The sequence below is a fragment of the Pempheris klunzingeri genome, chromosome 20 (assembly GCF_042242105.1).
Source record: "Pempheris klunzingeri isolate RE-2024b chromosome 20, fPemKlu1.hap1, whole genome shotgun sequence".
Lineage (NCBI taxonomy): Eukaryota > Metazoa > Chordata > Actinopteri > Acropomatiformes > Pempheridae > Pempheris > Pempheris klunzingeri.
In genome coordinates this window covers 8,571,919-8,586,581 of record NC_092031.1, presented here as the reverse complement: position 1 = coordinate 8,586,581, position 14,663 = coordinate 8,571,919, and the positions used below count along the sequence as shown (strand labels likewise).

Below are 14,663 nucleotides of genomic sequence, written 5' to 3'. Positions count from 1 at the left end.
AGCATTGTGGGTAATCCAGAGCACAAGTTTGTTGAGCAAAAATGTTTTGCATCACTTTACAGGCCTGCTGCTTCGTGTTAGGGACTAACTCTCAGTTTCACATGTGCAAAATGAAAAAAGCCAAATATTTATTTAATGTGCATTGCTTTTACTTTTTTGTTTATAATGAATCCCATCACTTCCTCACATTTAAAGCACATGATCTTTAAAGTTTGCTTTAAAGACAAGTTATTCAAGTTTTGTATTTTTCTTTAGTTTTATTCATTTCTTCATTTAATTTGTCTCCAATTCAGTTTAGTTTCAGTTTTAAATTAGTTTTTTTTTTTATTAGTTTCAGTATCAACTTTTTGTTTTTATCATAAAATGGGGGGTATTTGTCAGGGGCAGATTTGTAAATTTCCCCCACTGTGGAACTAATAAAGGAATACCTTTATCTAGGAAGTTCAGAATTGGCATCACAATACAAACACAACTGTTTGTGAAGGCAGATGACTAACTAGAGAGAACAGATATAACAAGAAAAATATTGTCAACAAAAATAATATTTTGGTACAGTTTGTTATCGTGTATTCAAAGCGAAGCACATGACAAACAGTGGGTTGTATAATTAGGATCATATGACCTCAAACTCTATTTAATGACACTAAATATGCTTTATGTTCAGCAATTCATTGAAAGGATTCTTAAGTAGGTCAAAAACATCTGAATTGAGATTTTGTTTTTAAAATGTGACTTTTTCTATTGACACGGAGCCATTTTTGACATTTGTTAATCTTTAACTATTTAATAATGGAAGCCACGGAGCAGCAAAGTGGGCTCACCCATGCTGATAAACAAAGTAGTCTGATCAGGCGTAGTGCACACTGGGGCATGGAGATAAGCTGCAGTGTCACATACTTAAACCCACAGCTGAGCTCAGAGTGTTTACAATAACCTCCAAGCCACAATGTGGTGTTTCATAATGTGCCAATCTACAGTTGTTCCTGACATGTTCCAGTATCATCACTAAACACTAGATGGCAGCAGTGTTATTGTGGTGAGGACGTGCATGGCAGACTACAGTCTGTTGCCTTGTATTCAAATAAGTTTATCTCAGTTGAGTTACTCTTTTCTGTGTGTTTTTTTCTGTGTGAGAATTATTCCCCTGTTATTGCAATCAACAAAATAAACAAAAACAAAAAAACTCCTACATATTTGCATTTCATTTTGGAATATATTCAATATAATTCAGTTTATCAAAATTAAATAACTCACAAAAAAATAAATCATACGTGTCTAACATTAACACTGGTCTATATTTCATTTTCACTTTGCTCCCCTCCATTACAACTTCTTGTTTTAGCTGATCTGACTGTACAGTGGGGGTCCCTCTTAGATGTACAAGCTACTGGAGTTAAAAGTGTAAAGAGAGAGTGAGCAGTCAGATGAATGTCATGTTGGACCTCCTATCCGCTGTGACGCAGCCCTCAGTCCTGAGCGCTGCTTCACGCTCTCCCGCTGCCATTCAGGCTCCTGCGCCTCATGCTTCATCCACTGCGCGCTCCTCCGCGACTGCTGCCCGGGTCCTGGGGTCCTCCAGGGCTCCCCAGGTGAACACGAGGATCACACCCATCCAGCCGGAGCAGGGGGATGACTGAAAGAAGCAGCGTGGTCCAAATAGTCCAGCAGTTCTGACGGCGCTGTTCCAAGAGGCGCAGTTTCCTCCAAAAACAATATGATGTCTGCTATAGAGACTGGTGCCCCAGTGTACCAACCTGCACAGCTGCTCAACTGGGTCTATATGTCTTTGCAAGACACCCAGAGCGGCGCTTTTGATGCGTTCAAAACCGAGTCGGACTCTTCTCCTCAGGACATGAACATCTCCAAGCGCAGCGCAGCTGATCTGAGCTCCAACTATCTCAACAACTTCTTCCATCTGAGGAGTGAGGTAGAATAACATCGTAGCTCATAGTGATGATTAACACTTTGCATGGCAGTTTACAACTTTCAGACTTCCATCCACTAATTTATCTTATTTCCTGCATGTCAAACATGTCTCTCCTGAGGTGTCCATGAATATTTTACTGATATATTTCACTCCAGGTTATTTTTGTTGCCCATACAGTAAACCTCACCTGCATGCCTTCATTGGGTCGCAGTGTGGTGAGTGGGTAGTATATGAATATGTGTTTTGTACCCTGGTATAGTGCCTGAGTGTGTTCAGACTGTTCTGGTGTCTGTGTGCAGCTGGAGGAGGAATGGCAGGTTGAGAAAGACCTCTCACAAGATTTTAAAAATGCTAGAGTTCACCCTGGCTGGCCTCTACTTGGTCAGAGGAGTACGCAGTGTTCACTCAGTGGGGCTTGGTGCTGCTTAATTTAATACTAACCCATTCAGGAAAAGTAGGGAAAATGGATATAAATTATTAAAAAGTGAGTTTTTGTCAAACATTTGGCATAAAAAGCTGCACTTTGACTGTTAAAATCACTGTTGAACTTCAAATATTAATCTGCTCAAATGACTTAGTGCAGCTGCACACATGCAGTGGCTTGATGTCTCATGCAGAGCGTTACATGTGCATCTCATCACAATTCTCTTTCTGTGATGCCTTCGGAGTAAACAGCCAGTGTCTGCAGGCTGTTCTTCATGTTTGCCCCGCGGTGCCATAGCACCCGTCTCCTCCGGAGGCACAATGACACCGATTGTGCCGAACTGATAGAACAAGTCAGAAGAATGCATGACAAAGGCATTTTGTCCTGACGAGGAAATGGACACTATTGGCCCACAGTGTAAATGCAGTAAAGGCAGCACATCTGCAGGAGTGAAATAATGTCTGCTACTGTCAGACAGACAACAGGAGAATCATCAGGGTGATGGACTGAAATGCTCTTTCACTGCAGAGTGAATGACAATAATCTGCTCTGTTTTTGTTTGTTAAATGAGAGATATTTCTCTGTGGAGCCGAAATGACACATTCATTAATTGATTAGTTAACAAAACATGAGTCAAAAACAATCCATTAATGGTTTAATTCATTAATCAGTAAAACAAACCCAAATATTTGCTACTTCCATGTGAGAATATGTGTTTTTTCTCTGCTTTGTATCTTTGTAAATAGAAAAATTTGAATCTGGAACAGATTAATCAGCAGCCCAATGAAGTAACTGTTAGCTGTTGCCCCATTTTGGTGTATATTTCATGGTTCAGTTGCCGGTGATTTATCCTCTCCGCCTTCTTTTTGCTCCTACAGGCCTTGAACAACAATTTCTACAAGAGCTCCTCGCCCTATGGGTCCCTCAACAATATCGTGGACGGCCTGAGCTCTCTGGCGGACCATTTCTCAGACCTCTCCCTGTCCCCCGAGACACGCAAACCCAGCAAAAGGCCGCCGCCCAACTACCTGTGCCACCTTTGCTTCAACAAAGGACACTACATCAAAGACTGCCCTCAGGTGAGCCAGTCAGTGACGCTGTACATCCTTCAGGTGCAGACCCACACAGGCAGCAGCCTAACCTGAAGCAGCTGTGCAGCATGTGGGCTATTTGAGCTGTCAGTCAAAGGCGTCAACGTGTTTCGAAGAACACATGAAGTTGTGTCTGATAAGGACAAAATCATTAAGTCAATACGACTCTAATTCTCAGTTCAAATCCACATGCTTTTTTAATTCAGTGGTATTAAAAGTATAAACTCCAAGTGAGAATATTATGTTTTTTTATGTCTTTTTTCAGTGTGAATCAGATTCCTCAGCACATATTTGAGTTAGATGTACCACCGCAGGTTGGTAATGAGCAGCAGATGCCAGATTGGATCTCAGAGGCGGCCTTAATGAAAGATGATAGGTTCCTCTGTGGAACTAGGCACGACCTCTACTCCAAACACGAAAGAAATATCACCACTGCTTAATGTGCAGCTGTGGTTTCCCATTGATCATGTTCAGTGGGAAATGCCTGACATTTGTTAGCTATAATGGAAATAATCAAATGACTGATGGACAGGATGTGTCTAAGAAGCAAGGCGGAAAAAAGCAGAAATTCAAATAGCTGCTACACACAAACAGATTAAGGAGGAGCCGTCACAGTCTTTATTGGTCAATGATCAGTAAGGTGTGAAGGCTTTACAAGATTCTCCGATAATATCACATATTACACTGAGTGATTTTAGCAATTTCTGAAAGTTTCAGAGGTCTTAAGATATAATGGCCCAATGAATATGTCAGAGAAGCCCGGTTGTAGATAGTTTCTTAGAGCATCAGACCCTATAATAGGGGAGTAATGTCTAAAACATAAGTAGTTGTTGGTGCAGAGGAACAATTGATTTGCTACAACATTTTAAATGTTCCATTTTCGACATAGATAGCCAGTTTGTGCTGCGTTGAATTCCGGTGTGTGAGCTTAAAACCATGGTTGGACATTTTAGGAAATACACTTATTTGCTTTCTTGCCGGGGGCTAAATGAGAAGATTGATTCCACTCTTACGTCCCAGTCTTCTCATGTAACTCCCTGCAAACAAGCGAATAAGCCCGGAACATTCCTTTAACTAGGCAACAAGGAGCAGAAATGTTGGAAGATCAGCTGTGGGGCCCGCTCACATCCATCCCCCTGATCCACATTTCAATCGCTCTCTTCTCAAGTCTTGTCTCTGAGTGCTTGTCGCCTCCATCACTGCCAACGCAGATGAGATTGGTGCAGTTCAGCGGTGAACGCAGACAGTGGAGGAATGCAAGGAATGTGGAGAAAATCATTCGCAGTGAGCTTATAGCTGTTAACATTTTCACATCTGTGAACACCTGGACAGACAGTGGGTGTGACTCCCTATCCGCCAGTTTCCGAAACATACCCCCATCTCTGAACGCTGGAAAGACGCTCTCAACCACTTTCAAATTGTGAAACCAACCACACTGACTTATTTTTCAGTATCTATCAGTCTTTCAGTGCGCAGCCTTCCACAGCTGACTGTTTTCCACTGGTGAGCCGCAGTGGACAGGAATTGAAGAACGTCATGGCTCAGTAAGATGAGAGAAGAAGCACACAGGAAGTGGGTGTGCGGGGCCCTTAACAGCCTCTCTCAGGGTCCAATGGGGCCCTTGTCAACTCTAAAAATCTGCCTCTTTGATAAAGAAACACATGGTTCCTCAGTGAAAGCCTCAGGTGATGAAAAGTGATGGAAAAAGTGCCAGCTAAGGTGAAGCCCATGCATTTGGGTTCCAGCCATACTAAAAGGTAATAGATAGTGGTAAACATCCTGTTGACAGCATAGCGGAGAGTTGGGTTACTCGCTTCTCTGGAGGGTTAAAACGTCAAAGGATTACTCAGAGATATTTACGACTCTTCCTTGCAGCCACGCCCCTCAAAATGTGCAAAATCTGGAAACCATTTCTGTTGCCTGGCTCTCTGCAGCTCTCTCTTTCTGCTTTAGAAAGATGATGTCAGATTTTATCATGTGTTGCTAATATTTCAGACCCAAAGCAACGATTACGGAGCCATTGTCACGACAAAAGGCCTCTTCAGTTGAAGCTGAGCTGAACATTCTTCTGAAGCTGTAACTAATGAACAAACTGCTTTTTGTTCTTGATGGTTGGAATCTGAAGCATTTTTAGCTCTAGACAACCGAAATACATACTGTCGGTGCACTTTCATGTCTTACTGCACGGTAGTTTGCAGAAAAGTGATTTAAATTCCAACTTGAGTCTTCAGCGGAAAATTATTCGTCCTCTTTACTGCTTTGATTGCAAAACTGTTTCAGTTTTCACCCAAATGACCAAATGTGTTGCAAGTTTACCACCTTTCACCCCCTCACCCAGGGTCACACCATTTTAATGACCCCTTGCCAATTAAGTAGCCGAACACCGTTACTGTAAAGAGAACACACAAGTGACAGTGTGCTGACAGTAACTTGGTGTATGGTGGGAAGAGCTGGGGCTAAATAAGGAGGGCATTGTTTCTGCAGAGAAGCTGTGGAACCAAAGGTCAGGAAGTCAGGCTGTATTGTTCACTCAGTTCTGCTTGGCTGCAGTCATCTCCGTCTCTGTCTATGCAGAGGAGCGGCTGTCCGACGCTCATTTAAAGGGCCAGCGAGCAGCTGCCCAGAGATGTCCGCATCCAAACCGTGCTTTTGGAAATAGTGGGTAGCACAGGAAGAGGGTGTATGTCCTTACAGTCACAGTTTAATCATGTTTGAATGGAGGGGAAAAGTCTGCTTTGATAATTACTTCAGACAAAGGAGCTTTTCATGGTTAGCTGCCTATGTGCCAGTGTGTTTACTTTCTAATTAGTATTTTATCCCATGATTTGCCATCCTTAGTTCTGTTTTGCTGCATATCCTCAATGGAAAAGTTCTACATTTCACCAATGGTGGTTTGTTGTTTTTAGACTTCTTTTTTGTGCAGATTAAACAGACGTGATTCAGCGTGTTATTCAGTGTGTTATTATGGGCGGGGTCAGGCTAACTGTTTCCCCCTGTTTCCAGGCATTGTGCTAAGCTAAGCTAACTGGCTGCTGGCAGTGGCTTCGTGTTTAGCGTACAGACATGAGAGTGTTATCAACCTTCTTACTTTAGGCAAGAAAGCGAATAAGTATTACTTATGTGTGTGTCCTCTTTTGGATCAAGGCTTTAGAATTATGTTCTCTGGAGATGACATTGGATCAGTGTTTTTACTGATGTTTGATCTCCCAGTTCAGAACATTATTCTGCTGACATCATAGTTCAAATACTGGATAATGATATCAGGGTTGTTTTTGGAGTGGACGCTGAACCTCAGGTGGAGCGATACAGTACAGTACATAGACAAACACGTAACTGGTGAATCTCAAGCAACACTGTCTGATTACTGCTGCTTTGGTCCTTTTGTTATCACTGCTGATAAATGTCTTATCTGCCCTCGGCCTGTTGCTTTTGGCCGCATCATCTGCTGAGGAGGATGAGCAAGATAGAGGAAACCGAGGAATGTGGGGTCGATAGACTCCCTCTGATAAACAGTGGCTGTCATCTGCTCAAAGCTAATGAATATACAGCGAAAAAATGCAGTAGAGCTCAGTTTTAGTGTGTTGTCAAGATAAAATCACTTTTGTTATCCTGAAGGATTTGGTCATTGGAGATAACAGTTGCTCCAGTTTCAATGATGTGAGGCAAAGGAAGGGGAATGAAATGAATTTAGGGGAGTTGTACCAAATTTGGACGTTTGTGAGTGCTGTAAAAAATTTACAGCAGAGTACTATACCAAATTTTGTGATCATGAAAAGTAAATGTTATAATCAGTTTAAGTGGTTCATTCAGTATTCAGGGATTTGGGGGCATTGTACCAAATTTGTGGATTTGAGTTTTTATTAAATCCTGCTTATGGCCTGAAAAAGATTTGGATCAGCCCTGCTGTTTAAGTTACTGAAGTATTGTGAGGGAGGATTAATGACAGAAAGTGTTCCAATGGATTTAGATCCTTAATTAATTATTTTTCACACTTTCTGCTAATAAGAGGTCTATGTTTGGTTGAGTAAGCTTTGCTATGAAGTGCATGAAGGAAGATGGCCGTTTACTCATGAGCAAATGCTGTGAAATTCTCTCAGGCCTACTGTTCATCAATCAGAGAGTTTGACTGGCCTTTCAAAATGTGCCTGCAGAATTGCCTGATCTGCTATTTTCCCCATTGACAGTAGTGCAGCACTGACTATAACTGCATCAAGTACTGAACATGACAATGAAATCAAACTCACTGTTGGCATCTTTACGGCCTTCTGGGAACCTGAGAATCACTTTGACAGAGCAGCCCGCCCCCCCAAAGTTTACTACCCACACAGCAGTCATAAGATTTTGCCTTCTTGAATCTCACTCAGCTGTGTTTTGAACTGAAGCTGGGAATATTTTGCTTTTGCATTTCTTGTTTGTCTGCCAGCCCACCTGCCCCTGTCATTCACCCTTTGTGAAACAGAACGCCAGTTTACAGCTGTATATGTCGTCAACTCGACCACAGCCAGGACTGGAGCTCAGTCAGACTGTGGACGGAGCAGAGAGGACTGAAATAGATGCTGAGAAGTATCATGTCTGTGAATGTTTGTGTGTGAAGAAATCATTCTGCTAGTTTAAAGGCTCTGCATGCTCTGAACAATGGGACTGATGGAAGATTGAGAACCTGCAGAGAAAACAGAAAATCGATCTAATCCCATTTGTTTTGGAGAGAGGGATGGTTAATCCATTCTGTATTTGAGATGTGTGAGATGTGCAGAAAGGCTGTGCTGAAGGATTACAGTTTCATATACAGTCACTGCGCCTTAACTGTCTTAATAATGTATACATGGTGTCAAAGGAACACAGATAAAGTTACACAAAATGAAAAATTCAAATAGTTAAAGAAAGGAATGATTTATATGTATGAGCATCACATCACTGAATACCATAGATTACTGTAGAATACCATACCAATAACGTGGAATACCATGAATACCACCATAGAACACTGTAAATACCAAAGATTACCATAGGATAAGGTACCATACCATTAGATTAGACACAGAATATCATAGATTACAATACATACCACAGATTTCCAGAGATACCAGTACCATGCCATAGAAGTCCATAGATTACTATAGAAAAGTAGTGCCATGCCATAGAATACCATACAATTCAATTCATACAAAGAATGTTTGCCATCTATGCTTGATGAATACATAAATTAATTGATTATTCTTCCCAATTACTCAACACTGTTTTTTCACCTCTCTTTTGAGGCGGTAATAACTGTCTTTCTTAAAGAAAATCTAGCCGTTCTAATACTGTCTCTTTAAGGAAAATGAAAAGTCATCAGTTTGTTGCTTTAAACCCTCCTGGAGAAATGATCCTGATTTCACGAGATAATGAAAAGTCGGTCGACACAGGAGTGTTTAAAACACAGGAGATCTTTGGCTGTGGATTTCAGTCCTGGCATTAATGTGGTGTTTTGCTTTGGTAACAGCTGGGCTTCTCCCCTGATGCCGTGGGGGTCTGATACAAATTAAACCCAGTGAGGGAGAGAGAGAGCACTGCGGGTTTGTTAGTGTGGAGTAATTGACCGCATGGTATCCAATAGGCCTGGTGTTGCTGTGTTCTCCAGGATGAATGTCTCATGGGGGTATGGGAGTGGGGGAGAGAGTGAATGAGGGAGAGAGAAAGAAGAGGGAGGAGGGAAGGGAGGGGGGGGGGGTGAGGATTTGGAGTAGTCCATTGTTTATCCTGATGGTTTCCAGATGATGGCAGAGGGAGGCAGCCAGCCTCCTGGGCCTCTCTCTCTCACCAGGCTACGAGGATCTGGGCCAAGCTTATCTGCTGCAGCCTTCAAATCTGGCTTTACATCACTCTGAGCACTCTGGGCCTGATTTAAGTTACACAACTGAAGCTATGGTTTGTGAATGGGATGGATTGTAATGCACATAATTACTGAATTTAATATGTATTTATCTTAAAACAGAACTTTCTCACACACAGTTTCAGACTGTGAAGATTAAATATTAAGAATCTATTTTGGGTGAAAATGTGCTGTTTGTGCCAATATGAATTTTTGTGCTGTTTTACTCAAAAAAAAACAGGTATCAGGGACTAGAATGGTGGTCAGTCTGTCCTGATTGAGATATCTCAACAACCGTGGGACAGATTGGCATGAAATGTGGAACAAACGCTCATGGTCCCCAGAGGATGAAGCCTAGTGAACTTTCCTCCATATGGTGGCGGTACCAGGAGATCCACATTTGTGGTTATGAGTCAAACGTCTTTACAAATATTAGACAGACTGGCTTTAAACTTGCATTTGCAATTCGAACTGCATTTAGGCAACAATTAACACATTTGATCACCTTGCATGCCTCAACGATACAGTGATACAGATATCTGTAAAAGTATTGAGATATTAATCTGGGCCATATGACCCATCCCTACATTATTGTATGGGAGTTTTTTTGTGGTGCACCCAAATTTTGTGGGTGTTGTGAGCTCTGTGTCTTAGATGTGTTAAATAAACAGGTTGTGTGTCATGCAAGCAGAAAGCTTGATGATGGATTTGTGCATTTTTCTGCATTCACTCAAACTTTCCTGCTCTCCATGAACTGCCCGCTCACTGTCGGGTCAGGAGAGTGATCTCCGTCCGCCGGCCGTCAGAGTCACATCTTTGACGGGACCGGTGGAAACTCGGGAGTGTGCCATGCCCTTTGCTGCCCTGTGGGCTCCAGACTTTAGGTAGAGTTAGTTTTGCTTGTTCAGCAGAGTGAAAGCTGTTTCCTCCCTCAGGAAGGTGATGCTCCCCCTGTAGGCCCTTGAGAGAGAGGGCTGCCATCAAAAATGGCCTCCCACAGTGCCTCATGGTGGCTAAATGATGCAAACACAGGCCTCCAAATGCTTCACAGCGGCAGAAACAGTCAGAGACCTGGCTGCTGGAAGTACGTTTCATGAAACAGATGTCATCCTGGAAATAAATAAAATGATATGTAAGAATTTGTGAACGTGACATATGTTTCTGCTACGAAATCAAAACAAGATTCGACGTGCACTCCTCTGGTGGCGTGGATTCACTCTTAATTTTCACTTGCCCTACTTTTCAGCCGAGGCGCTTCTAATTTAAACCAGTCTTGTCGAGATGATTTCTTTGTGATGGGTTTAGGATTTTGTCATGTTATACAAGTGCAGAGTTCATCTGGGTTTTATTTCCTCCCTGCTAAGATCTTTGTGTCCTGATTGGTGGGCTGGGGCCAGCTGGGAGGGATGACTGAGGGCCTGAGGTATTTGTCCTATAGCACAGGCCGGGGCCTCCTTTATGGTCCCTCGGGAGCACAGCTGGAGGGAGGGAGTTCTTTTCTAATGGGAAAGCTGAGACTCCTTCTTTTCTGTCCAACAAATAAATTACACTTCGCCATTACAATACACCCCAACCGTCTTGAAATAAACCATTAAAACTTTTCCATTTTTCTACAATACAAGGAGTCTTCCATATGTCTACACTGTCCCTCTACACCCATGGATGAGATAAGATAAAAAAATAAAAAAAAGCTCCTTTGATATGCAGGAATGTCCTATTCCAGGACTGTAAGTATTAATCAAGCATCAAAGCAAATGAGTATTCTAACTTGCATTGACAGAAACCATAAATAATCATCTCGTTCCTGAGACAAAACTACTCCATAAACTCCACTTTCTTGCCCTCCAACTGGGCTGCTATCACTTCCTGTTCTAATCACACGGAGCTTTGAATTGGCTGCAGTCCAAAGAAACCAAATAGGTCAGTCAGCCTCCTCCAGTTAAAGGTGGCGAGAGGCAAAAGCCAAAATGTTTGCAAAGCTGTCGAAGTTCACACATTGAGAAATGTCTTATTTTTAAGCTGTGTTGTAAGCCTCGAGTGGGCCGCGCACAAGGTCAGTAAGGTCAGAATTGTTGTCTGCTGTGTATTCCCGTACAGGCTCGACCCAAAGGTGAAGGCCTGACCCCTTATCAGGGAAAAAAGAGGTGCTTTGGTGAATACAAATGCCCGAAATGCAAGAGGAAGTGGATGAGCGGGAACTCCTGGGCCAACATGGGACAAGAATGTATCAAGTGCCACATCAACGTTTACCCTCATAAGCAGGTAGCGGTACATCTGAACAACAGACAGAAGAAAAGCACCGATGGCAGCCAGATTAAGTCTTGATCTTACAGCTTAAATGATTTTTTTGTAAATCGGCCTCGTTCACTGTTTACAGCAAACCGATACATCTGAATCCTCACAGGAAAAACACTGCGTCACTGCTCACAACATGGCGGTAAACCGCTTTACGCTTTGTGACTGCATGTTGTTACAGTTGTAGTTTGACCCTTGAGGCCAAAAGCTGCTTTATGTTTTCTCTTTCTAACCAGTTTAACTGTGGAAATCAAATCCTGTGTAACTCTAGAACAGGAATTCTGTTGTAGGTAAAATAATTTGATCAGCAAAAATATCTGAAGCTGCATCTGACTATGTCCTAACATTTGATTTTATCGGTTTTGTGTAGCTGTTGTGCGAATATCAAATTTATTTACTGAAACGTTCAACTAAAAGCTTTATTCTGAAATTGTGTAAAGGCAAACACTTCTGACATTATTTCAACCAATCTTCACCAAAGTTATCCTTTTAAAAGTTAAAGTGATCCTGCTAAATTTTACGGTATTTCATCTAAAGGTAACTGTATATTTGTTAATACAGCTCTGGACCCTTATGCAGATTAGACTTAACTAAATAATACCATTCATACCAAGTTCCATTCTAATCAAAATGGACTTATTATCCAATTTAATTATAATGTAATTAAAATGATCTGTGTGCGTAGCTGTAGCCAGGATTAAAAAAAATATTGAGAACATGAGTTCCCGGCAAAAATTATTTTTTGACTAGCCAAAAAAACTGTCTGAATTTTTCAAGTGTTAAGTTAGAATTTCTGTAATTTCTTTTTAAAGAATTTAAAGTAAAATACTTTTTTTTGCATGAAATAGACACATTTTGAGTAAAAATCAGCCTTAAATAAAACACCATGTATAATGTGTGTGTAACTGAACAATGTAAACTCACTAAATTACCAGAAACCCTCCTGTGGACATAACTTCGGTGTCTGTGGACTAATGGACTCTCTTTCTTTGTCCAGCGTCCTCTGGAGAAACCGGACGGTTTGGATGTGTCGGACCAGAGCAAGGAGCATCCGCAACACCTGTGTGAAAAATGCAAAGTCCTCGGCTACTACTGCCGCCGCGTGCAATAACACACCCCACTCACCTTACATACTCCTCCAAAGTTTTACCAAAAAGGGACAACTAGATTTGAATTACTGAAAAGACATGATAATAAACCTTATTGTACTGTAAAGCATCTAACGGTCGTGACAGATTCTCTCTGACACTGTGACTCTCAGTTAAAAAAAAGAGGCTCATTTTTCTACAGTATCTCTCAGTGGAGACCAGTTCTTTGCATTTGCTGGGTTCTTATAACTTACTCAGTTATCATTATGTGAACATTTGAAGTCTTAACTACGAACCAAGAATCTTACCAACTGTGAATTAAAAAAAACTTAAGCTCTCCGTCTGTCGTCACTCAAAATTCATGGGTGAAGTTTCCAGATGAAGATTCTCTTTTACATGTTTGTATATTCCAGAAATAACTTAAAATTAAACGATGTTTTCTGTATAAAATAGGCAACAAGTCTTTACTAAGAAAGATATGCGGTATTAATGTGTATCTGCATCTGTATTATCAGTACTTGAGGGTACATAATTTTTGAATATATTTTTAAGCCATTACTTGTTGAAGGAATATATTAGCCATCTAACATTTATTCTTTATACGCCAAGTGCCTGTATATCTGAAGACACCTTGGAGGTAGTTTGTCATTCGAAAGTTTTACAAAAGTGTAAATCAATGCAAACATTTACAGAAAAACAGAATATTTTTGGCACCCAGTGCTAAAAAGTCACAGGTCATAATGTCTCATATGTAACATGAGGCATAAAAGGACTGAAGATCAGAATGTACCAAAGATCATGAAGGATTAAGTGTAAGGTTGCATGTGCATGTTGTTTTAAAGGTTTTTTTGTACTTAAATGAGATTGTAATGATAAATGAATATGGAACAGAAATACTCCGACTGTTAACTGTTAAAGAAAATGCCATTTAATGTGCCTTAGTCTGCGTGCCCCGTGGGATTGATCCCTTGATCTCTTAAAATGTTTTTTGTATTAAAATGTACTGAAACGTGTTTTTCATTGTGTTTCTTCATGTTTTTGTGGAATGGTGCTGGGAATGTCCACACACGGCTGTATAGCTGACAACTTATGAAATTAACTTCTGTCTTCCAACATTAACTGATCCATATGTTACAGATTTTTATCCCCCCACAACATAAAAACAGCAGAGTTTCTTCATATATTCTTTTGAGCATCTGGTAAAATTTACTTAAGGCTAAGCAAAACCAGATTTGGCTTCATCACTCTCTTCTACACCATCACCGGCAGAACCAACAGTACACTGTGATACAGAACAACATGCAGCCAATCCAAAGTGACCCCCCCCCCCCCTAAAAGAAACTTTTCCCTGTGCAGAAGCGCTTAGAGCTGATACCATAGATCTTAATACTCCTGGACAGACCTCAGCAGAATAAATACTTAGTGGAATAAGATCATTAGTCAACAGAGGCTGATGAGGAAAACAGGAGGCGGGAAGACTGACACAACACTGATCTCACACCCCCACCCAGTAAATGGACACGCCTTTGACTCAAACATCTTCATTTCAGTCAGTTGTTTAAGTGTGAAACGTTTCCTTTAAGAGGCTATGATTGAATTTTTTATATCAGCAATGTATCAAAGACAGTGAAAGGGGTCAAACGTGGTGACTGACTCTAGAGAATCACAGCCTGAATCTGCAGCGAGTGTTGGCTCATTGTCGTCCTCCGGCCCACAACCTCGCTATTTCGGTTCACTCCCACGGCTCTCATGAGTTGTTTTTCTAGGTTTTCAGTGTTTCCCAAAAACCTACAATACACCACCTGCTCAGCACCAAATGACAGACATTAAGAACTAGCTGGTGAACACAGTGAGGCATCTGGCAGCTCAAGAGCCAGATATTTCCCTCAGGAGTTGGTGGGGACCAAAAACAGAGCTAAAAGAGATTTGATATTGGACCTACATTCATTGTGTAGCCAGAAGCACGACTCCATCATCACTTATTGCA

General features: G+C 41.4%; 1 protein-coding gene across 1 annotated transcript; it reads left to right on the top strand.

Moving 5' to 3' along the window:
• The first annotated feature begins 1,522 nt into the window (after positions 1-1,522).
• LOC139220035 (zinc finger CCHC domain-containing protein 24-like) lies at positions 1,523-13,628 on the top strand. Its single transcript, XM_070852078.1, has 4 exons — positions 1,523-1,927; positions 3,230-3,430; positions 11,391-11,555; positions 12,586-13,628. Exons 1-4 carry the CDS (start codon positions 1,715-1,717, stop codon positions 12,697-12,699), a joined length of 693 nt encoding a protein of 230 aa, XP_070708179.1. The 5' UTR covers positions 1,523-1,714; the 3' UTR covers positions 12,700-13,628.
• The last annotated feature ends 1,035 nt before the right edge of the window (positions 13,629-14,663 follow it).

Coding starts and splice junctions, on each gene's coding strand:
- LOC139220035 (XM_070852078.1), top strand. CDS start 1,715: ATGATGTCTGCTATAGAGACTGGTGCCCCAGTGTACCAACCTGCACAG. Junction 1,928..3,229: donor TCTTCCATCTGAGGAGTGAG/GTAGAATAACAT, acceptor TTGCTCCTACAG/GCCTTGAACAACAATTTCTA. Junction 11,556..12,585: donor ACGTTTACCCTCATAAGCAG/GTAGCGGTACAT, acceptor TTCTTTGTCCAG/CGTCCTCTGGAGAAACCGGA.